The sequence below is a fragment of the Taudactylus pleione genome, unplaced genomic scaffold (genome assembly GCF_031769625.1).
Source record: "Taudactylus pleione unplaced genomic scaffold, aTauple2 ptg000641l, whole genome shotgun sequence".
Classification (NCBI taxonomy): Eukaryota; Metazoa; Chordata; class Amphibia; order Anura; family Myobatrachidae; genus Taudactylus; species Taudactylus pleione.
The window spans coordinates 9,216-36,026 of NW_028285043.1; the positions used below are offsets into that span (position 1 = coordinate 9,216).

At 45.9% G+C, this 26,811-nt stretch overlaps 1 protein-coding gene across 1 annotated transcript; it reads left to right on the top strand.

Annotated features, from left to right (window-relative positions):
* Positions 1-7,150: 7,150 nt before the first annotated feature.
* LOC148479041 (pentraxin fusion protein-like) lies at positions 7,151-25,419 on the top strand. Its single transcript, XM_088455018.1, has 4 exons — positions 7,151-7,254; positions 16,623-16,715; positions 18,864-19,110; positions 25,039-25,419. Exons 2-4 carry the CDS (start codon positions 16,625-16,627, stop codon positions 25,205-25,207), a joined length of 507 nt encoding a protein of 168 aa, XP_088311144.1. The 5' UTR covers positions 7,151-7,254; positions 16,623-16,624; the 3' UTR covers positions 25,208-25,419.
* Positions 25,420-26,811: the final 1,392 nt, after the last annotated feature.

Genomic DNA, 26,811 nt, shown 5'->3' on the forward strand with positions numbered 1-26,811 from the left:
ATGGAACCAAATGAGCAAATATATTTTATTAATATAAAATTGTTTGATATGGGAAACTGACATTTGTCCTGCCCCAAAACTTCTGTTGCTATCTGGTTGAACCTATGTTGCATGATGATGACATTAGCTTTATTACAACACAAACAGACGGCTTCCAGGCCATGTGATCTCCTGCATGAATAGTAAATACCGACTCAAGACACTGTCTGTCCAGGGAGGACCAATTTCTTCAGAGGTTATAGGTAAGAAAATGCTCATTCACATGCTTATTCACTAGAGAGACAGCCTGTGGGCATGGCTATCAGCTCCTGGAGCTGTGGGCATGCCCCCAGTATGACAAAAATTGGAGGAGTGGCTTGCAGGCATGGCTTTTCACATTAGGCCACACACCCTGCCACAAGGCCGCACCCACTTTTCAGACACGCGCCTCTAGCGCACACAATGGGCCACTTTCAGAGTTTTTTCCAGGGCCACTTTAAATTCCCAATCCGCCCCTGGCTTGCCATATACATTATATGCCAGTATACAGTGTATCGGCCGTTTATGGCACAGAGACTACCATTTACAGTATATGCCACATTACCAAAACATGCTATGGCCGGGATGTACTAAGGTTGCGGTGACCATTCCACCATTCACGGCAACCTTACTAATCGCATATGTACTAACATATGCAATTAGTTTCGCAAAGGACAGCACTTGCGATAAGAGCTGCCCTATGTGAAGCAGCCAACGCCGGGTGACGGGGTCCCCGTGGGACCCCACCCCCTCCAAGCCCCGGGTGCTTCCTGCTGGTCACCTGTGCAGGAAGTCCCGGGTTCCTCCTCCTCCTCCCTGCACCCGGAAGATTAGGAGGAGGAGGAGGCGGAGGACACAGGAGGAATGCGGGCGGGCGACCATGGAGAGCAGGTGAGTGGGAGCCAGCGCTGGGCGGCGAGGAGGCGGCGAAGCGTCGGGTGCGGTAAGAAGCCCATAGGCTTCTATAGGGTAACGCCACGTTTTTCTGGCGTTACCCTCTGCACCGATAAAAGTGCGGCCGGGGCTTAGTACATACGGAAATGCGGTAAAATCCCCATTTTCGGGGTTCTTACCGCATTTTTCCTTTAGTACATCCCGGGATATGCCACCACCAGCCAGTGTACATTATATACAGTGTTATTTCATTGTGACATGGAATCTACCACTTCTTAGTATAACACAAGCTGCCATGCTAACTCACAAAAAACATGTAATAGCACACAACACAGGACATTGTCATTAATAAGTGAAGAAAAAAAAAAAAAAGGTTTTATTTTATAATAAGTGATGAAAAGGGGTTTTGTGATTGTTTGTGTGATTGATTTTTATTTGGTATATCAAAGGAGGGTCGTACTCCTGATTGAGTTGTTTGTTATGAAAAATAAGGTGATGTATCTAAAAAAAAATCAAGACCAGTGGGGTTTAACAGGGTCACATGATCAACTGGTTGAATGCCCAGCCATTTACCTTTTCACCACATCTGCAACATGCCATAGGAGTCTTTATGTCCTTGGTTCAGAAATAATCCCTCTTGCCCTTGAATTTGCAGGGTGAGATGATAATTGAAGAGGAGCAGAAATATGTGCCTGCTGAAAGTAGGCGTTGGGCAAAGTAAGGGCATTTCTTTCAAAGTACAGGATGCTAGTGTATTATCCTATGAGAAACAGAATCCAAAAGTATGGATGCATACTATGATGAGAGATATATGTGCGTTCTAGAGGGGAATTAAGATATTCTAGACCAGGGTTCCACAACCTTTTCTAATCTGAGGACCACATTGGGAGATCTCATTCATTGAAGGGGCCACAATAAAACTTAACTTGCTTAAATATGTAAAATGCATACAAATTACTGGTAGAAAAAATAGCCTTGCGGCATTGTTAAAAGGTCCCTATGGAGAAAAAAGTATGTGCAATGGCACAAAGTAGGATGCACCACCACCTGGACAACCTTTGTAACAACACATTCCCCTTTCACAGTGTAGCAACACAGTCTGTCGGAGTAGAACTAGAGCTGTTAGCAAGAAAGTGATTAGTGGCAATCTCGTGATATAATGATTGCATTATTGCGACTCAGAGCTCTGCTGCCACTTCTCAGTTGCATGGCAACTAATTTAAGGCAGTTGCATGGCAACTAATTTGATTGTCTGCCAGGCTGCCTGTCAAAGGGATGTCTCTGTTGAATCCCACCTTAATGAGTAATTTCCAACCCTCTCCCCAGTGTCAGGTGCAGAAAAAAAACTGATAAAGGAAACTTTTTTTGAGGAAGAGAAAAAAATAAGAACACCAGGGAGGAGGCCCTATTTGCGGATCCTACCAGAGTGTTGCATATAATGAGGACAAACTCCATTTGGTCCTCTGGTCGTCAGTTGTGCATGGCTGTTCTATACAAAATATTATAGCTTTAAGTCCTGTGGCAAAAATCACTGTTGGCAACATAATGTCCCAGTTAAGTGAGGTTTTATCTTGTGTCAAGTACATTATGGGGACCTAAATAGGAGTCTCAGAGAGAAGAGGAGAGGTATTTTAGGAAGGGCTTGCCACAGGCCACCATCTACCAATTATATTTTCTGCACCACAAAGCTGTGGGTGCAATGGTGCTGTGAAAGACAGAGGACCTGATTCAAAGGAGGATACAGGGGTCTATTTACTAAGCAGTGTAAATGGGGTCATCCACTAGACGATTTTATCCCTGTCCAACCTCTTAACGATTTTCCCTTGAAGTTTCCCTTGAAATATGATCTTCCACTCTGAACAATTTGCAAAGGATTTGCAAAAGATTTGCAAAGGATTTGCAAAAGATTTGCAAACGATTTGCAAAAGATCTGCAAACGATTTGCAAAAGATCTAACAATAAACTATGTTGTTTTAATCTGTAATTGAGAGCTTTCAGCTATAGTGGGCAGACAGTGGTTCATCGTTTGATCGTTCAGCATGAACGATGTGTAAACGATGTGTAAACGATTTGTAAGCAATCAAGTGAAATTGACCTGCATGTTCAGTCGATGGAGGAGACGATCAAACGACCAGCGGGAGCGCGCATCGTACATCGTTAGAAACAATTACTGCACGATTTGCAAACGATGTTTGAACGATTATCGAACGATTTTGTCATTATCGTTCAATCGTTCAACTTTATCGTTTAGTGGATACCCCCCTTTAGGAGAAGTGAAAAGTGATAAGGTGCCAGCCAATCAGCTCCTAACTGCCATCTCACAGGCAGTGTTTGAAAAATGACAGTTGGGAGCTGATTGGCTGGTACCTTATCACTTTTCACTCTTCACTTCTCCTAACACTGCTTAGTAAATAGACCCCACAGAGTCTTCAGCCTGTGCATGTGTCAGAGTCCCACTGTGCATGTACCGTGATGGTCTAATAGAGTGGATTAGGTCGCAGAGCGATTGACAGACACTGACTACCTGAGTAACGGGGGAGTGGCGACTAAAACGCAGGCATGTCACAACAATTTTGTGGGCGTGCTGTGGCCAGCGACTGCAAATTCGTATGCAGTGGTTAAGACTCCAGAACTTTACATGCAACACACATTCTGAGCAACCAGAGGGTTCCTAAGAAGCCCGTTGGTACGACTGATGGTGTGCACCAACGGCAGACTTGGGACAGCGCTAGTAGGCGTCTCAATACAAATCCCTGTGGCATATTATTTTCACACAACCTCTGCATGCGGAATTACAGTCGCAACAGGATTTGCATCCCCCTTTGAATTAGGCCCAGTGTTCCAATGGATTGTGTAGTTAGAGACTGTACATAACTATTATTTATTTACAGACCATATGTTTATTACAGTATTTTCACCAGTGTGCTAGTGCACGATTTCACCTGCCTCATCTAGCTACATGTATTCATCTATAGCTAAATACAACTGTGGAAACTTTTGTCTACGCACATTAGTCAGTATGATAAGACTGAACTACAGAAAGCTGGTCGGCATGGACGTAACTAGCTATGGGTGACTGGTGCCCTCGCACAAAGGCTCTGTGGGCAGCACTGCTCAGCCAGGATTTCTGTGGATGCGACTTATTTAATCCCTCAGGTGAAAATGACTTTGCACAGGTGGAGTGGTGGATGAGTTTTGTGTTAAAAAAAATATATATATATATATATATATATATAGTAAAACGCAAAACTTATTCGCCACTTCACCTGTGCAAAGTAATTTTCACCTGAGGGGCTAAATGAGTACGAATACACACACACACACATATATATATATATATACATACATATATACACAGACACACACACACAGTATCAGGGATGTAACTAGAACATTTTGGGGCCCATAGCAACATTTTTTAGGGGCCCCCCCTAACTTAGGTCTTACACAATGCCCACAGTAGTAGTTCCCCTAAAACACTAAATGCCCACTTGTAATGGTGCCCCTTATGCAATGCCCACTGTAATGATGCCCCTTACACAGTGCTCCCAGCAGTAATAATTCCCCTAACAGTAATGCCCCCAATAGTAGTGCCCCCAGTTGTAATGCCCCCTGCAGTGCCCCCCAGTAGTAAAGGCCCCTGTAGTAAGGCCCCTGTAGTGCCCCTAATAGTAAGGCCCCTGTAGTGCTCCCATATGATGCTCCCAGTAGTGCGGCCCCTGTAGTGCCCCCAATAGTAAGGCCCTGTAGTGCGGCCCCGGTAGTGCCCCCAGTAGTGCGCCTCCAGTAATGCGGCCACTGTAATGCCCCCTGTAGTGCCCCCAGTAATGCCCCCTATAGTGTGGCCCCTGTAATGCCCCCTGTAGTGCCCCCAGTAATGCAGCCCCTGTAATGCCCCCTGTAGTGACCCAGTAGTGCGGCCCCTGTAGTGCCCCCAATAGTGCAGCCCCTGTAATGCCCCCTTTAGTGTGGCCCCTGTAGTGACCCCAGTAGTGCAGCCCCTGTACTGCCCCCTGTAGTGCTGCCCCTGTAGTGCCCCAATAGTGCAGCCCCTGTAGTGCCCCCAGTACTGTGGCCCCTGTAGTGCCCCCAGTACTGCGGCCCCTGTAGTGCCCCCAGTACTGCGGCCCCTGTAGTGCCCCCAGTACTGCGGCCCCTGTAGTGCCCCCAGTACTGCGGCCCCTGTAACGCCCCATGTAGTGCTCCCAATAGTTCGACCCCTGTAGTGCCCCAGTAATGCAGCCCCTGTAATGCCCCCTGTAGTGCGGCCCATGTAGTGCGCACTACACACACGCACATACATACATACAAACAAAAACACATAAAAAAAAACAACACTTACCTTAAACCCCGCTCCAGTGCCTGCTGCCGTCCGTCCCTGGCGCCCGCTCCTCGGTACTATGGGAGTGACGTCTTGACGTCACTCCCATAGTGCACTGCAGGACCCGGAAGACAGAGCTCAGGAGTGAGCTCCGTCCTCCGGCTGGCGCCGGGGGGGGGGGGGAGTTGGCAAGGAACCTGGTGCCGCCGGGGGGGTAGGTAGAGAAGGACCCGGGTGCCTGCCGGTAACACAATCTCAGCGGGCACACAACATATGGGGGGGTGGAGGTGATCGGAGGGCCAGGCGACCTCTAGTGGCTGGCGCCCCTAGGAAGCTGCCTAAGCTTGCCTAGTGGAAGCGCCGGCCTTGAGTATATGCAGCTGATCGGTTGCCTGAGGATGCCTGGTTAGCACTACAATTACCAGAGCAGCTGGTCATGCTCTCTTCTGCACGACGTAATGATGTCAAGTGCGTGACGTCATGACGTTGCGTGCTCAGTGGGCGGGCCCATCAGAGGGCACAACTGTACCGTTAGGGCTTTGCTGGTCGACCTAAGTATATCGCCATATAAGTGTCTTCGAGGACTACACTTCCATGCAAATAGAGGTTATACAAGTTTTACTGAGCAAGGCAGAAACAAAATTTCGTTTATGAGCAAGATAAGAGAAATTAAATAAGGAATTCTAGAGGACTGACACAGACTGGCAAACGACTGCACGATTCCAATTTAGAAATCGTGCAGACGTTTGCCTGTCTTCTAGTGGATGTGTGCCTTTACTGTTCAACAATAGGAACATAACAACTGGGTAGCAGGCTGTGATGGGCATCAAAGGCTGTACCATCGATGGCTGATATTTTAAACCATCAGTAGGAAACCATCATTGGTTTTTTAATCGATGGTTGAGACCTGCGCATGCTCAGACCTCTGCCATCTGACCACCGTTGTCAATGTTTTGTCAAATTCGGGCGTCGGCATAGATGGTGCGGCATCGGAGCTGTACCATCCATGGCACAAACACTTGCCATCGGCCATAGACCGTTAATAGCAAAAATACTTGCCATCAGCCATAGAACATCGATGGTTGCAATCCTTCAATGGTCGATTGCCATCCTTAGTGGTAAGATAGCAGTTGCTTTTCGGGTTTGGCCCCATTAGTTTAAACCAGTGTTTCCCAAACTCATTCCTCATGGAGCATTAACAGTGCATGTTTTCCAGGTTTCCTCACAGAATCTGAACTGAAATAATTAGCTCCACCTGTGAATCTTTTGTGTCAGCCAGTAATGAAAACACCTGTTCACCAACTAGGAAAAATGGAAACCAAACCATGCACTGTTATACCGCTTTTATACCTAAATTCCGGGTGTGACCCGGAGGTTGGAACAGGGTTCCAAACTGGATCAGACCCGGAATTTAGCCAGTACCGACCCAGGATATTCCCGAGTCGGCGCCGTTCACACCGGAGCCGGGTCTGCAGTGACCCGGCTCTTCCGGCGCGGAAATGGATGCTTGAAGATGACGTCATCTCCAAGCGCCACTGAATCCGGGCAATCGGCTGGCATGAGGAGCGCTCCAGGGCATCATGACACGGATCGCGCCGTTTACACTGCAGGGTTTCATGGGTCATTCCTGTGTTAAACCCTGCACGTTACCTGTGTTGGATTGCCGGGTCACTCGACCCGGGAATCCAACCCTGTCCCCTTTTGCACCAAGGAGCTACCCGGGTTAACCCTGCAATAACCCAGGTTTTAGCTCTGGCGTAAAAGGGGTATTAGTGCTCCTGGGGAATGAGTTTGGGAAACACTGGTTTACACCATCTTCAGATTGCAACCCACTAGCATTATGTAGCCTTTGTAATATCCCTCAAACAAGCCGAAAGTCATTACATGGTAATCAGGACACACCAAGTGATTGGAGGTGAATAAAAGACCAGATGCAGCTGGTGCTAAATCCAATGCTTCTGGGAGAGTAAGGAAGTGATTGAAACATTTGAATAACGGCAAAGCTAGGAGCTTCATTTTTGGTATGTAATTAGTATTTGTCAAGTGATAAATTGGATTAAATGTAAGTTATTTGACAGTTATCTTTTAATATGAGATTGCAATATAGAATTGAATTTGGTTTCACATAGGTGCACTTGTTGTATGATTCACAAGCCTGAAATATGTGAAATAAATAACCTAACTTGAAACCTTAAACTGTCTTTTGTTACCTGGGACTCTGGGAGTCAGTAGATCAATACTCCTATACTCCATAGATGCTATCAGGCCATGGACACTGGTTGCTATGCCTTATATCTGCAGTAAGTGCAATGAGTAATGTGGGTAGGAAGTGAGGTGCAAGGGAAGTAAAAATTGTCCAGTCAATTGTCCGGTGAAAGTTTAATTTTAAAACTAGCAAAACTGACCAGGTTATATTTATAGAGATGTTTGTAAGGTGAGGGGTTTTTTGTTTGTTTTTTGTTTTGTGTAAGCTTTATAATAAGTATACTGTGTTTTGAATAAGCTAACACTAGATGGGCCAAATGGTTCTTATCTGCTGTCAAATCCTATAGGGTACATTTATCGAAGTGCTGATTTTCAGAAGTAAAGTTGTTGCCTATAGCAACCAATCAGATTCTACTTATTTATCTAGCACCTTCTGGAAGATAATAGCTAGAATCTGGTTGCTATGAGCAATATTTCCACATACCCTGCACCCATAATATTCCTTACCTCTCCAGAGTCCCATGTCGGCGTGGGGGTCCGGCGCTGTGAAACTCCTGGAAAATGACCGCAGTGGCCATTATCCTGTCGTAAGCGCAGTACAGGGAAAATGGCCACCGTGGCTGTTTTCCCGGTGACCTGTGCATACACAATACTCTGGGCCCACTCTAGTGCCCAGAGTCTATCACCAGTGCTGGCCGTTCACAGAACAGTGCACCGCTGGGCGGAGAGGAGGGGGGCCTATGTCAGACTGCGCACGGGCCCCCTCCTCTCTAGAAACTGCCCTGATTGCAGCATAGCATATGTGTGGGTGGTAGTGTAGTGCAGGCTGTTGCTTAATGTGGGGTTCATGTTCTGCATTGTGCACTGCAGCACTACACAAATGTGGATGTTATTGTGGGGTGTAAAATCTTATAGTACGGGGTGTAGTTTGTGCCATATCCGTAGTGTTTCAGTATAATGTAGAACATTTGTATCGTTGTGGCATAGTTCCTACTGACTTTGAAGTAGTGGTTATTCCTTGTACATGATTGCTTTGAACAAGAAGTTCTCAATTTATACCATATAATGTTAGTGTGGATTTGTTTCTACATGCCCTCAAATTTTCATTAATCACTTTAATCTTCCTGACTTCATTCTGTGCTTTTCAGCTGTATATATGAGAAGTATACTTGGGTTGACTATATTTTTGCTGCCAATAGAGAAGAGCCCAAACTCCCCTCTGAATATATCTAAACTGCAGAGAGTTGCAAAAGTACAGCAGGATGGCTGAGAGATACTTCAGTGCATTTCATAGAGATGTACATCAATGCATTGAGTTGCAATAGGGAATGTGCAAACCAATTTACGATATGAGCCTTTTGACAGCTGATTCTGTATATTTGAGGTAACTGTGGTGTGTATTTCCCTACAGCTTGAGAGCAGGGTCCTGTCTATTATCCAGTCTTCTTTTGTTCCCAATTGTAAAATAGACTATGCCTGCACTATATTGTGTATGCGGATGTAGTTATTAGACCACTGGACGAGATGCCGCTGGTCTAAAGGCCGACTATTCAAGCCCGACGCAGGACTTAAGATAGACGTTGAAATCCAGATCCCTATCTCTTAATCCTGACGCCAGAATCCTGACACACCATCCCGAATGAGGCAAGTCCGGCAGTAGCGCACGTGGGTTTGAGTACCCAGAACCCCCCCCCCCTCCCCCCCCGACAGACTGGAGTGCAGGCAATCTGTTCTTAAGCCCCACCCCCTCACCACAATATTGCCACGATACGCGGGTCAATATGGAGGAGGCGGAGAGAGAAATAGATTTTAGGAACCCCTGGGGAGACTTGGGGTTAAGCACCACCAAGGGAGGGTTAGGGGGGAGAGGGGAGGGTTAGGTTACTTACCAGCCTGGCTTTGCGCTGAGCTGAGGGGCTCACAGCACCCATCCTCCCCAGCGCCAAAAAAAGATGATTTATTTTTTATTATCCTAAGGGGGTGTGGCCACTACTCCACACGATTAGGCCATGCTGCCCTTCTTCCCCAGGCCAGCACTGCTCTCTATACTCCTGAATATATAGGTTGGTAACCAGATAAATGTGATGCAGTCATTGTAGTACTGTGTAATTTCTCCATGTTAAAGCAATGTAAACCAGAATATCTTTGATTAAATATAACTTTATTTAGTCTTCAATTTTACTACCCAGTGCAGTTCTTTCTTTCATTAATTGGTAGTGGATTGTGGAACTGTTCACGAGAACAGTGTACCTGGACAAACCATATTTTAATGCAAGGGATGCAAATATATTTATTTTTACATGCAGAGTAAGTACTGAATGCTTTTCCATGTACCCCACAAATGCTGCTGCTATTAAATTAGAGTTTGAACACTGTCCTCTCAAATATAAATCTTTCTGCACACTTTAAATATGCTCCACCTGCAGTGCAACATGGTATTTCCTAGACTTTCCTAGTCTCCCGCAAAGGCTGGGAGGTTCCCGAATCTCGGGTGGTGATTCCAGCCACCTGTAAGAGTTGTGAAGTTTCCTAGAGCTGCCTGCATCTGCCCGGTGCTGCCCACTTCCAGTGTGAAGTGGGCAGTCTGGACAGTGGCTGATGCAATTCATTGTGAATTGTCATTGTAGCACTGCTTTACAATGCCAGTAATCTCTGCAGTGTATAGAGAGGACGCTGTTGTGCTCCCAGCACTGTCCACCTATTCTGCACCACCCAATATGCTGTGCTGACCTAATTGTCCCCTCCTGGAGGCGGCAGCCAGATAGTTGGCAAATATGGTTTTGCAAAGATGCAAAGTTTACTACTTTTTGCCTCACTCCCTCTCACTCCCTCTCACTCCCTCTCACTCCCTCTCACTCCCTCTCACTCCCTCTCACTCCCTCTCACTCCCTCTCACTCCCTCTCACTCCCTCTCGCCTTCTCAACATCTGCAGTTCTTGAGTGCAGAAAGTGTCTTAGTCTTTTCAGGCAATCTGGCACCCCAACTCAAGGTCAAGTATGTTGGTTTTTCCACATCTTCTGCGCATGTTCATCCAGGAGAATGGACTCTGCACAAGGAAGATTTATCAATTTGGACTACCTTCAATGTATTCGATCAAGGGTGGGCAAAATCTCTCCCGTAGGCCATGTGCTGCCCATCAGCCAATTGCCATTGCCTATTAGACCGGCTCAGACTAAACAGACTGTTGTTTTCTTATAGGGACTGACTATCCCTTTATCACCAGCTGCTTTGTGACAGCGCGTCCATTGCCCCCTCTTTCATTGGGCTTATGTGCTCTTTGACCGTGTCTATTGCAGCACAACTTCGCCCTCTATCTATGCACTGCGTGGATTACCGGAAAGGAACTAGGTATCTTTAATTGGTTGAGGAGGCATCTATATTAGCCAATCAGAATGTGGCTGCAGTTGCAGCTCCACCTCACACCAGTACAGGAAACTGCAGAGCTGTAGGAAGTCACTGTGCACTACAGGAAGAGGGGACTCCTGAGAGTTATGGCAACATGGTAGTTGAGCAGGGGACTGCATTGTGTAATTGCCTTGCAATACACTGTTGTCTCAGAGCCTGATTCAGACCCCCTCGCGAGTACTTAGCTGGGCAGTGCGCACGCCCCAAAGCGAGAAATCACTCACTCCGGCACTCGCATCCAAAAGGGGCGGCTGACTATGTTGATCGACAGCTCGCCCCGTTTGGAAGGTGGGTCGGGGGGGGGGTGGCTACACAAACTGAGGCGTTCCCAAAGGAACGCCTGCCGTTTGTGGGAGGCACCACTGACATCACAGGTGATGTCAGTGGTGAGCTTCCAGCTCTATTTAGAGCCGGAAGCTCACTGGGGCTTGCGGGAACGAGACCCTACCACAAGGGTCTCGTCGCAAGCCCCGATGGATGTGATGATCGTGACAATCACCTGGCAGCTCGCAAAAGCTGTGGGTGGTCACCCACAGCTATGAGCGGCCAGGAGGCCGAAACTTAAAAAAAATGCCCTGATTCAGAGCGAGCGCTCTGAATCGGGGCCTCAGTTTGTGCTGAATACAGCCTAAACCAAATTGCAGGAAGATGACTATATTAAGTTAGGAAGCCTGAACCGAACCCCCACCCCACCCCTTCCCTATCTTGTACAACTCCTTATTGAGCCATCAATCTGAAGTGTCTTCTAGATGTTAGGATTCCTAATTGTATAAAATAATGGGGAAAAAATCTTCTTTTTTTTTTTTTATTTCAATATTGATGAAAATGGTTATTTCACAAAATACATTCAACCCAAAACTTTTACACAAACAATTGTTAAAATAAATATTACAATTGTATTGATGGGTTATTCTAACCACACAATTTTTTTGTGCCCCAAGGGGATTAAATAATTGCCCACCACTACATTAGATGGTACCAACTCTAATATCTGTTCTACCATCACCCATATTCCAGGGAGAAAAACCACTGCTCTTGCATTGTCATGGAACTTCAACCTGGAGTATGTATTCAGTCTTTCCTGCTCACTAAACGTGCCCTATGGAATATTGTGAAAACAGATGAGGTTATGGCAGTCCTTCTATTTTTGGCATTGTAATTCGTGGCTTGCAGTAGCTCTGTAAATGTTCTTGGAACTGCCAGTGTGGTCAGATATTGTTTACGAAGGACTGTTTCTTCATATAAATATGGACACCCTCAATCATGGCGTGGAGATTGAGCGGTCATTGCTTAAATTCAGGGGAACTGATGTGCTTCTTCAATCCAAGAAACTCAGAATATTTTGGATAGGGGCAGGGGCGTAACTAGATATGTGGACCACATAGCATCTGTTTTGTGAGGTTCCATATGTGCTGCCAAATTATAAAATCTATATAACAAGTGTCTCACATTTAAAATGTTTCTGGTAGCAATCATGTCAGCAGATGAATAGGAGGAATTACCTGAACTATGGTGTACGTAGCGCTTTTTTATTTTTTTTGTAATGAATAACTATATAGACAAAATGGAGTCAAGAACTAATTCTACTTTCCTACCTGAGGCAGTTTCCACTATGTCTATCAATCAAGAGATCATAATCTGTCTTTACCCACAGCCAAATAACAAGGAAAAATGGATGCATGCCCCAGCTCTTTCAGGACTACTTCTATTTACCTCCCAAAAAGGCTGTGCTTCATCCAAACATACTCATGAGATTGATCAAGGATGTCATTGCACAGATTTATAAATAGAACACTAATGTCGGGTACACACCAGACGATAGGCTGTCCAAATCGGATGACCTATTGGGTACATTGTCTAGTGTGTACCCTCAGCGTCACTGCCTATGCGCACCCGTCGGACCTGCGTGCAGGTTTGACAGGTGACTTCGTTAGCGAGGGCAATGCTGACAAATGCTGGCTGGTGAGCATCAGCCGCAGCAGTGTCCTATGCATGTAGGGGGAGGTGATCACACAGCTCAAAATGCCCCCCCTCCCCGGGGCACAAACTATATAATTTTTTTTATTTTTTTACATTTGTTTAGCCTAAGGGGATGTGGCCATGCCTTCCATCATTAGGCCACACACCCTTGTGGCTCTTGTCGCCCCTGACTACACCACCACTGGCATAGTGGGAATACATAGTTTTAACTTCCTCTGGTGTTTTTTACCACCCAGATGCCCGGTGAATTACAATGCCCAGCAATACCCATAAGCTTCTGGCTGCTTCTACAATGGTGTTATATCCTTTGTATTTTATGCTACAATTCAATAAACCTAAGAACTGGTTAAGTTGTACCACGTGTGGATGAACTGCCACCAGCACCAACTGCACAAATACATCTAACATCACATATACTGTACTCTGGCCAAGTGTATTTCAACCGTGTTGATTATCTGTCTGGATAATAAATCTCTAGTATCATTCCGTTGCACTCCACATTGCTAGACTACTCTGCCAACAGGTTATGGGACCAGGAAGCAGTCCTGCAGCCTTAGGTTATTATAGTTCCCATACACAGCCTCTGCTAACACTTCAAAGGCAGTGGCAACCTCCTGAGCATGTAATGTTCAGGCCTCAATGGACTATGGGCCTGATTCAGTAAGGATTGTGTACGCAGCTGTGAATTCGCATGGAACACAGCAGTGAAAGTATGCTAATGCCTCAGGTGGCATAGAGATGCCCACTGTTGCTTTCTCACATCTGTACTCTCACACCTGTGCAGGGTAGTAACTAAGGGTGTGCGACTGCACAGAGCTCTGTGGGCGGCACCTACGCTATGCTCACTCTCAGCTCCTGCAGTTGGCTAGCAAGGTGCATGTAACGTCACTCTGCTGCCAGAATCTCTGCAGCAGTGCAACCTGGAGTGTCCTTAGGACACTCCAGATGGTGTCAATGCTGCCCTTACAGAAGCCCAGAGCATCCTGAGGATGCTCTGGGCATTGCTAATCGCCTGCGTCTGATGTGGCATACTTACCGACTTCTGGGGAGGAGATGCAGGTGGGAGGTGTTGGGGGCAAGGCCTGACTATCAGTGGCATTAAGCCCTGCCCCTTGCGGTAAAGTGCCGCAAATCCTGCACATTTGAATAGGGGGCAGGGATAAATTACATGATTATCATAGAATCACATCATTAAGTCCCACCCCCATGCATGGACCTACCGATCTGCAAATTAATTCTGCCCACTTCACAAGGAAGTGGGTAGAATGCAGGAGAAGTGCCCACCTTCCTGGGGGTGCAGGGGTTACCCAAAAAAATTGCGAGCCTCCCGTAGGTCTTGGGAGGGTAGGCAAGTATGCGGTGCAGGCCACACCCCCTCCATATGAAGTCACGTGGAGGGGCGTGGTCTGCTACAGGAGTGGTAGCTACGGAACTGCTCCTGCATATACATCCGTACCAGACTCGCATCGGCCCGTCATGCTAAATTTACACCAGGGCCGGGATGTACTAAACGGAAAATGTGGTAAAACCCCTGTTTAACGCATTTTCCGTATGCATCAATCAGCTGGCTGCCCGGCTCCGATGTGGAGGGTACCGCCAGCTTCTACCACATTGCGCTGCTATGAGGGATCCAATCAGATCCCTCCCCAGCATGCCCCGCGGCCGCCACGTCACTCTGTGCATGCACAGATGGATTCCCAGGTCATAAACCCGGTAGTCCACAAGGCGGCAGGGATCGCAAAGGACAGCTCTTATCGGAAGAGCTTTCCTTTGCTGTGCATATGCGATCTGTACAATTGCGGTATCCGGCAGTAAGTTTTGCACTCTGTTAGTGCATCTCGCCCCAGGTCTGACCAGCCACAAATACTGCAAGTCTCATCAAACGCAATGAGTTCTCATGTGGTGTATGCAGTCGCAGTGGCTAATTTACGCACACCCATGCAACTGCGTTCAAACTAACACATCTGTGTTTTTCTAACCACTGACTTGAACTGCTTGCGTAATTGCAATAGCGATACTTACTGAATTGGGCTGTAAGGTTGTTAATATTTGCTTGAAACACTCCATATCCCTTTGGGAGTGTTCATCCCATTCCTGAGGAAAAGAAGGTTTGGGAAGACACCAGGGAAAGGAGATGCACTATGGGCCTGATTCAGAGTTGTACGCTATCCCATTGATCAAGTAATTGAGCATTTATTGGTGGTATACGTTATGGTTGCAATGAGGATTCCTTTGTAAGTGATAAAAAACAAACATGTGGGAGGTAATGGGAAGTGACGGCTAAAACAGAAGCATGTTTTCAGCTGTGTCTACAATTAAGTACAGAGATCACGACGGGGCTCCGATGTCTCGGTTGCAGCGGCCTTTTTGAGCGACCACTCACTCAAGGAGTCTGTTTGTGTCCTGTCACGACCAGGGTTTCTTGGCATGGTGGTCGGCGGGTGTTACCTGTGAGGATGCTGTGGCAGGGGGCGTCTGGCGGGGAGCATTGGCTGTGCATGGACCTGTTTGGGCATATTGTCACTATGTGCTGGGTAGGCCTGATGGTGCTTCCGTTCTGCTCTGGCATGGGCAGGGGCTGGCTGGCAACTTTCAGCCTGGGGGGCAAATGCATGCAGGCGGCCTTGGCAGAGGAGTAGCGTGTAGCCAGGGTGCCCGAAGAACGCGCGTGCTACGGCGCCCCCCCCCCCCCCCTCAAGTGTTCCAGGGAGGAGGCGGGTCCATATGGGATTAATGTAATTTTAAAATAAAGATTAGGGACAGCCCCATCGTGGTGCCTATATGCAGTGCCCCAGAAGAGGACCCCCTTATGCAGGCTGCCAGTAGTGCCCCCCCTATGCAGTGCCCCTTGTGCCCCCAGTAGTAAGCCCTTTATATAGTGCCCCAGTAGTGGTACTGAGCGAGCCTGAGGAGGACCTGCCTAGCTGAAAGCGGTTAAGTGTAACCCGCTATACGCCACCTCAGTGGTGTATAGTAACACCATCAAATTCCAAAAATACATGATTTTCAGAATTTGAATAGCCTAATTTCTACATCCTCATACTAATGTATGGGGAGTGTGGAAATCAATGCAGATGGAATTAACCAGGAGATATCTATGATATCGCCTGCGTTGTGTTAATGAATACTAAATAAAAATGGTAATTAAGGAAAATGTCCTTTAAAACTGTTATTTTAGTGTTGATGAATAGGCCCCCTCTATCTGTCCTTTTGGGTAATTGGTCTGTGATAATCCTGTGTGATGTTTGCATTACAGTAGTCTCTTTGCAAGGAGGGTATTTTTGCCTGCCAGATGCCCATCGAGTTAGGGCAACCCAGAGGATTATTTGGTGGGCCAGTGTGACTAGGCAGGGATTAATTGGAACAGAGCAGGCTTGTGCAGACTCAACAGGTTGGTAAACATATTTAATACTTAATGGTGCATACACAGTCAGATAAAGACTATATTAACGATATTGTTTGACCGTTTAGATCGTCCTTTTTTTAGCCCCCCCCCTCCAACGACCATCGATGCCCAGGCATGGATGGTCGATATGACCATCGCCCGTGAATGCAGGCCAACCTGGTCGATATCAACCAGGTTAGCCTGTTTGCTGTAGAGACCCGCTCGTTCTAGTAGTTTGGAGGTTGGTGCATGTTCGATATCGAACATGCAGGACGATCAGAAGATATCTGATCGTTGTCTGATCGTCCCGTGTGTACGGGCCATAATACAGAACTCTGCATGGAGTCTGCGAGCAACAGGTTCCTTTTCAAAATGTTCTCTAACTCAATGCATATTTATTTTTTGCCATCTAGAAATGAGAATCCACCTATTCATTCTTGGAGTAACTGTCCTAGGGATCTCCAGAAAAGCTTTGTCAGATGACTCCCACATTCCTGAAAAAGCTAGTAAGTGATGTTTTAACTACTGTTTGTGCTTTAATATTTTTACTTTTCAGCATTAGACCTGTTGTGTGGCTTTTTTTTTTTTTTCTCTCAAGAATAGAACATAATCTAGAAAGTAAGACTGCTCCCCTAACTGTGTCCACTAAAACTCTGTCCTCAGGACCCCACACAGGTCACATTTTCCAGGTCACCCAGCAGGTACACAGGTATTCATTACTCACTGACCCATTTTAAAAGATTCACAGGTGGAGCTAATTATTTCACTTGTGATCCTGTGAGGAGACCTGGAAAACATGCACGGTTTGGGGTCCTGAGGACTGAGTGAGAACCTGTGCTCTAGGGATTTGTAATACAAAGTTCCCTTTTTTAGTTTAGCTTGAGACTGTTGCTGCAACAAGTGAATAGAAATGGAGAGCCAATCTACACGTTATTATGCCAACATAAACCTACCCTCCAAAATGACCCGTTACGTTAGGTACAAAATGCTCTGCTCCTGGACTTCCCACCTAAAGCTGCCCATACATCTAAAGATTCTGTCCAACCAGTCAACTAGCTGATTGGTTGGAATGAATATCTGCTCCCAAATGCTGGAAAATGGACAAACTGTTGTTTGAACAAATAGTTTAGATCAGTGGTTCTCAAACTTTGTCCTGCACAGGTGTACTTATTACTCCCTGACACATTTTAAAGATCCACAGGTAGAGCTAATAACTTAATTACTTAATAACTTGTGATTATGTGAGGAGACCTGGAAAACATGCACCGCTTGGGGTCCTGAGGACCGAGTTTGAGAACCTGTGGTTTAGATCAAACATTTAACAAACTTGTCTGAACGATCATGTTCATCTGCTTTCTGGCATTTAGGAGCAAATTGCTGATCATCATTTACTCCCATACGTTACCAGATTTTCATTCCAACCAATCAACAAGCTGGCTGGTTGGATGTAAGTTGGTCTAGTGTGTGGCCATCTTAAAGATTATCTGTCCAACCAGCCAACTAGTTGACTGGTTGGAATGAAAATCTGGTTAACGTATGGGAGTAACTGATCAGCAATTTGCTCCTAAATGCCAGAAAACATGAAAATGATCGTTCAGACACATTTGTTAAATGTTTGATCCAAACAATTTGTTCAGTGTTTGTCCATTTTCCGGCGTTTGGGAGCACATTGCAGATTGTAATTTGCTTTCATTCCTTACCAGATTTTCATTCCAACCAATCAACTAGTTGGCTGGACAGAATCTTTAGATGTGTGGCCAGCTTAAGTTAATGATTGCAGACACCTGTGTTGAGCTAGTTATTTCATGAGACTGGTGTTTCAACACAGGTGGCTTCAATCCTAAATTAAGAAGGTTCAGGAGCAGAGCACTTTGTACTTAATGGAATGGGTCATGTTGGAGGGTCTGCATAAATGTGCAAGCAAATCCTTTATTAAAAATCTACATTTTCTTATAAAGTAAAGTATTAAGAATGTAATATTACATTGAAAGAGAAACCAACATTTTTTTTTACAAGAATAAAGAGGACCTATGTATGGAACAAATTCTGATCCTAAACACTACTAATCACCAAGAAATCCTAGTCCTACAGAAACTCATTAAAACAAATGTTTACTTTTATATTTTTTTAAACATTGTAACTATGGAATACAACCAATAACTGACAGTGACTACTGTGTATACATTTCATGGTTTGTTCTATATGCATCCAGTACAAAAAGTGAAATCAAATTGTCACAATAAATGGGTTAAACAAACAATTCTGCATTTAAACAGGCTTTAATGATCAGCTAATTAAAGATGGTCGTCTAAATATATAGCACAACTGATGTTTAGTCGCTGGTGTAATCCTACTGTCAAGATTGCACCAAAATTCTGATCTCTCAATACTAATTTACTAATTCTCCTTTCATCCTCCTTTTAATATCTGAAGGTACAGTATTTGAGATGCAGAATATTTAAAAGTTGCTATACATCTGATTTCTGTTTCCAATTTGAAATGTCTCATTTACAATTACCAAAGTAAAACAGTAGTTAGTCCATCTTATACATACATACATACATACTCACTCATACACACACTAGCTGGATTCTAGCCTGTTTAAAACAAGAGCTTGCAAACAGCCATTCTGATGTAACCAGTTTATCTTGCAGGTGAAAATTTAGCTTTGACTGCATATGTGTATCCAAGCTCGGAGGTGATTGAAGGATCAGCCTGGAAAACCATTGATGGCAGCAGAATGACCTGTTTTGAGACAGAGTATGAGATGCCAAGTTGGCTGGCTTTGGACCTGAAACAGAACTACAGAATTCGCACTGTTGTAATTACCAGCCAAAATTACCCACAACGCTTGGATGGAGCAGAAGTCAGAGTTGGAAAATCTCTGGATGGAACTGAAAAGTAAGTGGCAGCATCGGGATATGCCATACTCTAGACCTAGCATTAGAAACTCTAAGGGGCATATGTATCAAGCTGTTTGGTACATAAAATTATGCAGAAACTGCTGTTCCCGCATAATTGTATGTATTGCTCTTGTATAATAAAAGCGCAATGCAAGAGATTTCACAGAAATCTCTGAAGTGCTAATTGGCAGATCAATGCAGACTACAATCTGACTTCTATGTACTAAACTCCAAAAAGCAAAGCTTTTCGAAGTTTAGCCCTGGTAGTTTACACCATCTTCAGATGTAAACTGCTTTCACCCTATGGGGGCTCCAGGGGCAGGAGAGAGGTCTTTCGATCTCTCCCCTGCAGCCTCCGGAAGCTGACACTGTGTTCATGAGCAGTGTCTGCTTCCCCTTCTGTGAAAGACCTCCACAATTTGCTGGGGATATAACTTGTGGGGACAGTGGCTAATGCATCTGCTGTCCCTGCGAGTTCCCCTTTGTACATTGGGTATATTTTAATTTAAAATGAGAAAAAAATCCCCTGCGAATTGGACCGATAATAATCGTGGCAGTACAGCGATTGTTACCTAGACCCTTAAAACATTTTAGCAATTGGAACTGTATTCTTAGACCTATGTTGTATCGGCTTTTTACACTGAATGTTTACTTTTTTGCTGCCTTATTTTTGCACATTTTCCCTAATCTTAATCCTGGTGATCTTGAATTGTATAGTGGTGAATAGCTGATTACATTGTCCATGTGTGCAGAAGTTTTGTACTAAAGATTCCTCAAATTGCACAACTGGGCCAAAATGAAGGCAGCTGAGACTGCAACTTGGTTGGTTTTGCTGCTCAGATTGTAAACCAAATAAAAGTTGAAAACTGTCCCTAGGGGAATTCAGTATTTCCTATTATCCGTAGGGGGGAAAAAAACAAACTTGGTCTTTAAATACCATGATGGGTTCCAGTAAATCCCACTTAACAAAATAGGTCTTGTAGAAACTGGCTAAGCCTTTTACACAGTCCTATACGTAAGAAATAGGGGTGTGCACCGGCCACTTTTCGTGTTTTGTGTTTTGGTTTTGGATCTGGATTGGTTTTGCCAAAACCACCCTTCCGTGTTTTGGGTTCTGGGTTTTGTGTTTTGGTTTGGATCTGTATTTTTTTTGAAAAAAAGCATAAAAACAGCTAAAATCACAGAATTTGTAGGTTTTTCTGCTCCTATGCTATTAACCTCAATAACCTTAATTTCCACTCATTTCCAGTCTATTCTGAACACCTCACAATAGTGTTATGTCCAAAAGGTTGCACCGAGGTAGCTGGATGACTATGCTAAGCGACACGAGTGGGCGGCACAAACACGTGACCCATCTAGGCGTGATACTGCAGTGGCAGACAGGATGGCAGTTTGAAAAACTAGGCCAGAAACTGTACATAATGCAAAGAAAAAAAAGAGGTGCAAGATGGAATTGTCCTTGGGCCCTCCCACCCACCCTTATGTTGTATAAACAGGACATGCACACTTTAACAAACCAATCATTTCAGCGCCAGGATCTGCCACACAACTGTGGCTGAAATGATTGGTTCGTTTGAGCCCCCACAAAACAAGCTGGCAATTAATGTGTCCCTGCACAAACTGGCTCTACGGAGGCAAGATGTCATCGTCATCCTCATCCTCCTCATCCACCGATTCCTCAACCTCTTCAGTGTGTACATCCTCATCCTCACAAAGTATTAACTCGTCCCCACTTGAATCCACCACCACAGATCCCTCTGTACGTTCTGGAGGCTGGTCTCCCTGGAAGAGCTGATAATTCATTTTGATGAACATAATCTTCTCCACATTCTGTGGATGCAACCTCCTACGCCTTTCGCTGACAAGGTTCCCGGCTGCACTAAACACTCTTTCGGACTACACACTGGAGGGGGGGCAACTCAGGTAAAATAGAGCCAGTTTGTACAGGGGCCTCCAAATTGCCTCTTTTTCCTGCCAGTACAGGTATGGACTGTCTGACATGCCTACTTGGATGCTGTCACCGATGTAATCCTCCACCATTCTGTCAATAGTGACAGTATCATATGCAGTGACAGTAGACATGTCAGAAATTGTTGCCAGGTCCTTCAGTCTGGACCAGATGTCCAAACTTGGTCCTGCCTGCCCTGCATCACCGCCAGCGGGTTGCTTAGGATACCTAAGTTTTTCCTGGCAGCCCCAGTTGCGGGAGAAAATGAAGAAGGAGCTGTTGACGTGTCACGTTCCGCTTCAGCTGACAGTGTATTCACCAGCAGGTCTTTGCACCTCTGCAGGCTTGTGTCGGCCGGAAAGAGACACCACATAGGCTTTAAACCTAGGATCGAGCACGGTGGCCAAAATGTAGTGGTCTGATTTCAACAGATTGAGCACCCTGGAATCCTGGCAAAGCGAATGAAGGGCTTCATCCACAAGTCCCACATGCCGAGCGGAATCGCTCCGTCTTAGCTCCTCCTTCACTTTCTCCAGCTGCTTCTGCAAAAGCCTGATGAGGGGAATGACCTGACTCAAGCTGGCAGTGTCTGAACTGACTTCACGTGTGGCAAGTTCGAAGGGCTGGAGAACCTTGCACAACACGGAAATCATTCTCCACTGCGCTTGAGTCAGGTGCATACCCCCTCCTTTGCCTATGTCATAGGTGGATGTATAGGCTTGAATGGCCTTTTGCTGCTCCTCCATCCTCTGAAGCATATAGAGGGTTGAGTTCCACCGCGTCACAACCTCTTGCTTCAGGTGATGGCGGGGCAGGTTCAAGAGTGTTTGCTGGCACTCCAGTCTTCAGCACGCAGTCGCTGAATGGCGAAAGTGGCCTGAATTTTTTCGGGCCACCCAAAGCGTTTCCTGCACGCCCCTGTCGCTTTTCAGAAAATTCTGCACCACCAAGTTTATTGTGTGAGCAAAACATGGTACGTGCTGGAATTTGCCCAGATGTAATGCCCGCACAATATTGGTGGCGTTGTCAGATATCACAAATCCCCAGGAGAGTCTAAGTGGGGTAAGCCACTGGGCGATGATTTCCCTCAGTTTCTCTAAGAGGTTGTCGGCGGTGTGCCTCTTACTGAAACCGGTGATACACAGCGTAGCCTGCCTTGGAACGAGCTGGCATTTCTGAGATGCTGCTACTGGTGACGCTGCTGCTGTTGCTGCGTAAGGTGATACATCTACCCAGTGGGCTGTCAGTCATATAGTCCTTAGTCTGCCCTGTTCCACTTGTCCACATGTCCGTGGTTAAGTGGACATTGGGTACAACGGCATTTTTCAGGACACTGAGGACACTTTTTCTGACGTTTCTGTACAGTCTCGGTATCGCCTGCCTAGTGAAGTGGAATCTAGACGGGATTTGGAACCGGGGACACACTACCTCCAGCAATTGTCTAAATCCCACTGCACTAATGGCGGATACCGGACGCACGTCTAACACCAACATAGCAGTCAAGGCCTCAGTTATACGTTTTGCTTCAGGATGACTGCTGTCGTACTTCATCCTCTTCGCTAAGGACTGTTGGAGGGTCAATTGTTTAGTAAAAGTAGTGGTGTTCCTACTTCCTCTCTGGGATGATGAACGACTCCCAGCAGCAGCAACAGCAGCAGCAGAAGTAGGCGTAGCAATGCAGGATCCTCCGGAGGAATCCGGGATAGGAGAGTCAGTCATGCCAGTGACATGGCCTGCAGGACTACTTCCGATCCTGACTAAGGAGGAAATTGACGAGGAGGGAGTTGACGGTGTGGTTTGCAGGCGCTTGGATACAACAGGACAACTGGATTTAGGTGTCCCTGGACTGCTTACGGTCTTCGCCAAAGTTTCTGAACTTGACAGTAACTTATTATGAACTCGCTGCAGGTGCCGTATAAGGGAGGATGTTCCTAGGTGGTTAACGTCCCTACCCCTACTTATTCCACCTTTACATAAGGTACATATGGCAAGACAGTTGTTGTCCGGATTTGGATAGAAATATTGCCAGACCAAAGAGGTGGAATGTTTGGTCTTCTGCCCAGGCATGACCGTGATGGGCTTTTTCATCCCACGGACAACTGTCTCCCCTGGAGCCTGATTTAAACAAACCACATCACCATCAGAATCCTCCTCACCGACTTCCTCCTCAGCGCCAGCTACACCAGTATCCTCATCCTGTTGTACTTCAACAGTGACCTCTTCAATTTGCATATCAGCAAGTGGACTGTGGGTGCTCCTTTCAGCACTTGCAGGGGGCGTGCAAATGGTGGAAAGAGCCACCTCTTCCCGTCCAGTGCTGGGAAGGTCAGGCATCGCAACCACCACCACACTTGGACTCTCCTTGGGGATTTGTGATATCTTCTTAGAAAGCACAGTTCTTCGCTGTGCTTTTGCCAGCTTAACTCTTTTTTTGATTTTTTTAGTGGGAGGAGGGCTTCCATCGTCATGTGAAGCTGAACCACTAGTCATGAACATACTAGGGATTGACCTTAGCCGTTCCTTGCCACTCCGTGTCGTAAATGGCATATTGGCAAGTTTACATTTCTCTTCAGATGATTTAAATGTTTTTTTCAAGGTCATTTTCCTGAACTTTGTCATTTGGGATTGTATGTGCCCTCTATTATGACATTGGGCATCGCCCTTGGCAGACGACGTTGATGGCATGTTATCGTCTATGTCATGACTAGTGGCAGCAGCTTCAGCACTAGGAGGAAGTGGTTCTTGATCTTTCTCTATTTTATTTTTATCGGAGAAAGTTTGGTCCTCCATTTATGTTATATCGATTTGATATATACGTGCGACTAAACACAGAAAATATTTTTTTATTTTTGCTGGAGAGTAGTGCACTTTGTGGGTTACACCAGCCTTTAAGAAATGAGCCAGCCGGCTCTTTACTTATGGGACACAGGCGCACGCTTGGCGCTGCTCCTTTGTTGATGCACGTGCGGCTACTGCGCACACAATTCACAAACACAGAAAATATATTATTTTTTTAGCACTTGGGGGGAGCACCCCTGATGGACAGAGCACCCCCTGGACAACACTACAGCATCCCTTTAGGACTGGGACACTGCACAGGACTTTGGAGTGGACACAGCCCCTATGGAGAACTGACTGCACAACACAGTCCAGCCAGCCCCTATGGACTTTGAAGGAATGGACACAGCCCCTATTAACAACAGCAGCACAGCACAACACAGCCAGCCCCTATGGACTTTGAAGTAGTGGACAACAGCAGCACTACACTACACTACACTACACAGCCCAGCCAGCCCTAACTCCCACCCTCCCTCTTCACTGTCCACAGCCGAGTGAGAAAATGGCGCCGACGCGGGTACCTTATATAGGATCCAAAACCCGCGAGACTCGGAAGGCGGGATGATGACGTTTTGCCTCGATTTCAGATCCGAGTCAGGCGGGAAAAGTCGAGCCTAACTCTGATCGGACTCGGATCGGGGGGGTTCGGATTTCAGAAATCCGAGCCCGCTCACCCCTAGTAAGAAACCTTCTTTTTTTTTTTTTTTTTTTTTCTCCTCAACTTCGAAGAAACTGAAGCTTTAGGGTCTAGCCACTCTACTACATTGGAGACTGAAGAAAGAAACTCTGGAAGAGGGTTGTCTCTTGTAGCTGCATACTGGGGGGGAGGGGGGAAATCTGGACTTGGGCAATTATCTTACAACTGATTATTCACTGTACAATTCATCGGATTTCATATGGGGCAGGTCTTTACCAACTGTGTGGAACGGGGTATAAATACTGCTGGCTCCAAATTTTAAAAAAAATTTGGAGCCAGCAGTATCCCTTAGGAAGTCAGATCTGCATCCAGGGCTCTTAAAAGTAGAATCTAAAATATTAGATGCCAGCATTAATTGTTGGGAGCACTTGCTGCTGGGATTTGTCCAGGACTGCTATAAAGATAATTGATGGATATTGTCATTCATTCTCCCTCCTGTGTAGGTGTCGAACAATCAGGATGTCCAACAACCCGACTATTAAGATTTGCTGCCATGGCATAGAAGGACGCTATGTTACAATAATTATGAAAGAGCGAAAAGAGTATCTCCCATTGTGTGAGGTGGAGGTCTATGCTGTGACGGCTAATGACCAAATAAGATGTGATGACTAAGCTGAGGATCTGTATTCTGGAAAATACAACTATATTTAAATTTTTTTTTTTTTTAATATTCCCCAAATGTATTCAACTGTTTCACTCCTTTCCTATTGCTGGACAGAATAGACAGCTTATGTGGTCTATGGATAATTGTACTACTGCAAGTATCAGTTTGTTGTCCAGTATTCTATCACCAGGATTACGTCCAATAAATATTAAGCAATACATTTCTTTATTTTGTAAATCATTTCTACCTCTGCATGTAAAGTTGTGCTAAGGAGTTAAGGTCCCCATACATCAGCAATTTGCAATCAATTGCTGATGTATGGGGGCCTTTAGTACCAACAGTGGCTCCTACCCTCTTGCATGAGGGGGGCTGCCACTACTGGTCCAGCCGGCTGAGCCCTGGAACATGCGCAATGGATCTGGCAGATGGCGCATGCGCACAAGCAGCAGTGCCACAGCACATGCGCATAACACTGGCTTCTAGGGAGTGCATCGGCTGCAGCCCCCCTAGAAGACGTTGTAGGGCTGCCCAAAAAGGCAGAGCTGCAGCTTCCTCCTGAAGCTGCTATTTGCAGCCTGGCAGTCCCAGGGGGAGGAAACTCCTCCCTCTGGGGCTGTCTGTCCTGTGTGAATGGCAGCTAGCGCTTCAAATGGGAAGCCACTGCCAGTCAGTGTAGCCAGTGCAGTCATGGACTGCAATTGGCTCACTGAAGTGGTGGATTTTACTGGGTGAGCTGCAACCCCTAGGTAATATACACCACTGGTCTAGAGCAGTGGTTCTCAAACTCTATCCTCAGGACCCCACACAGTTCACGATTTGCCAGTCACGCAGTGGGAACACAGCTGTAATCATTACTCAGACACATTTTTAAGGTCCACAGGTGGAGCTGATCATTTCCCTTGTGATTCTGTGAGGAGACCTAGAAAACATGTACTGTTTGGGGTCCTGAGCACTGAGTTTGAGAACCTGTGGTCTACAACACAGGTAATACAGCATCATCTATGAATGACTATCTCGCTATACTAATCCCTCATTCTTGCATTAAATATAAATCAAACATAAGGTTGCTTTCAAATTCCTCACTCTTCAGCATACAGCACAGTTTTTGTTAACTTAAACCTCTATACATTAGTCTCTAACCTAATACGCCAAAGGGAAATTAAATTTAGCTGAAAGGGATGGCCCAAAATGGCGGGGCGAAGGAACTTGGGGCCTGATTCAGACCCGTTTGCTAAGCTGTGAACGCACGTTATAGGTGATTATCGCGCATGCATCAAAGTATGCACCAATAACTGCGGCCAGGAATCGTGCGCTTGTAGTACAGACTGGATGCTACTTTGAGTGACAGCGCCGTTTGTGGGTGGGAACGGGAAGATGCTTGTGAACGGGGAATGGGCTGCGCATGCAGGAGTGTCTGGCTGTCAAAACAGAGTTTTATGGGTATACATAACTGGCAAAGAAGCGTCATTGTACACGTCACTTGGTTGTATTTCAGTCTGCAGTGCTTGCAGTGGGGTAGGGTCTAACCTCAAGCACTGCATGCAACGCCGATGGCTCTCGATGTCACCGATTAATCACACACTACCTGGAGATGACGTGTGCTATGAAAGAA

Excerpts from the sequence above, each read along its gene's own strand:
- LOC148479041 (XM_088455018.1), top strand. The coding sequence starts at position 16,625 with ATGAGAATCCACCTATTCATTCTTGGAGTAACTGTCCTAGGGATCTCC. Across the intron at positions 16,716-18,863 it reads CCACATTCCTGAAAAAGCTA|GTGAAAATTTAGCTTTGACT; the intron begins GTAAGTGATGTT and ends TTTATCTTGCAG. Across the intron at positions 19,111-25,038 it reads TCTCTGGATGGAACTGAAAA|GTGTCGAACAATCAGGATGT; the intron begins GTAAGTGGCAGC and ends CCTCCTGTGTAG.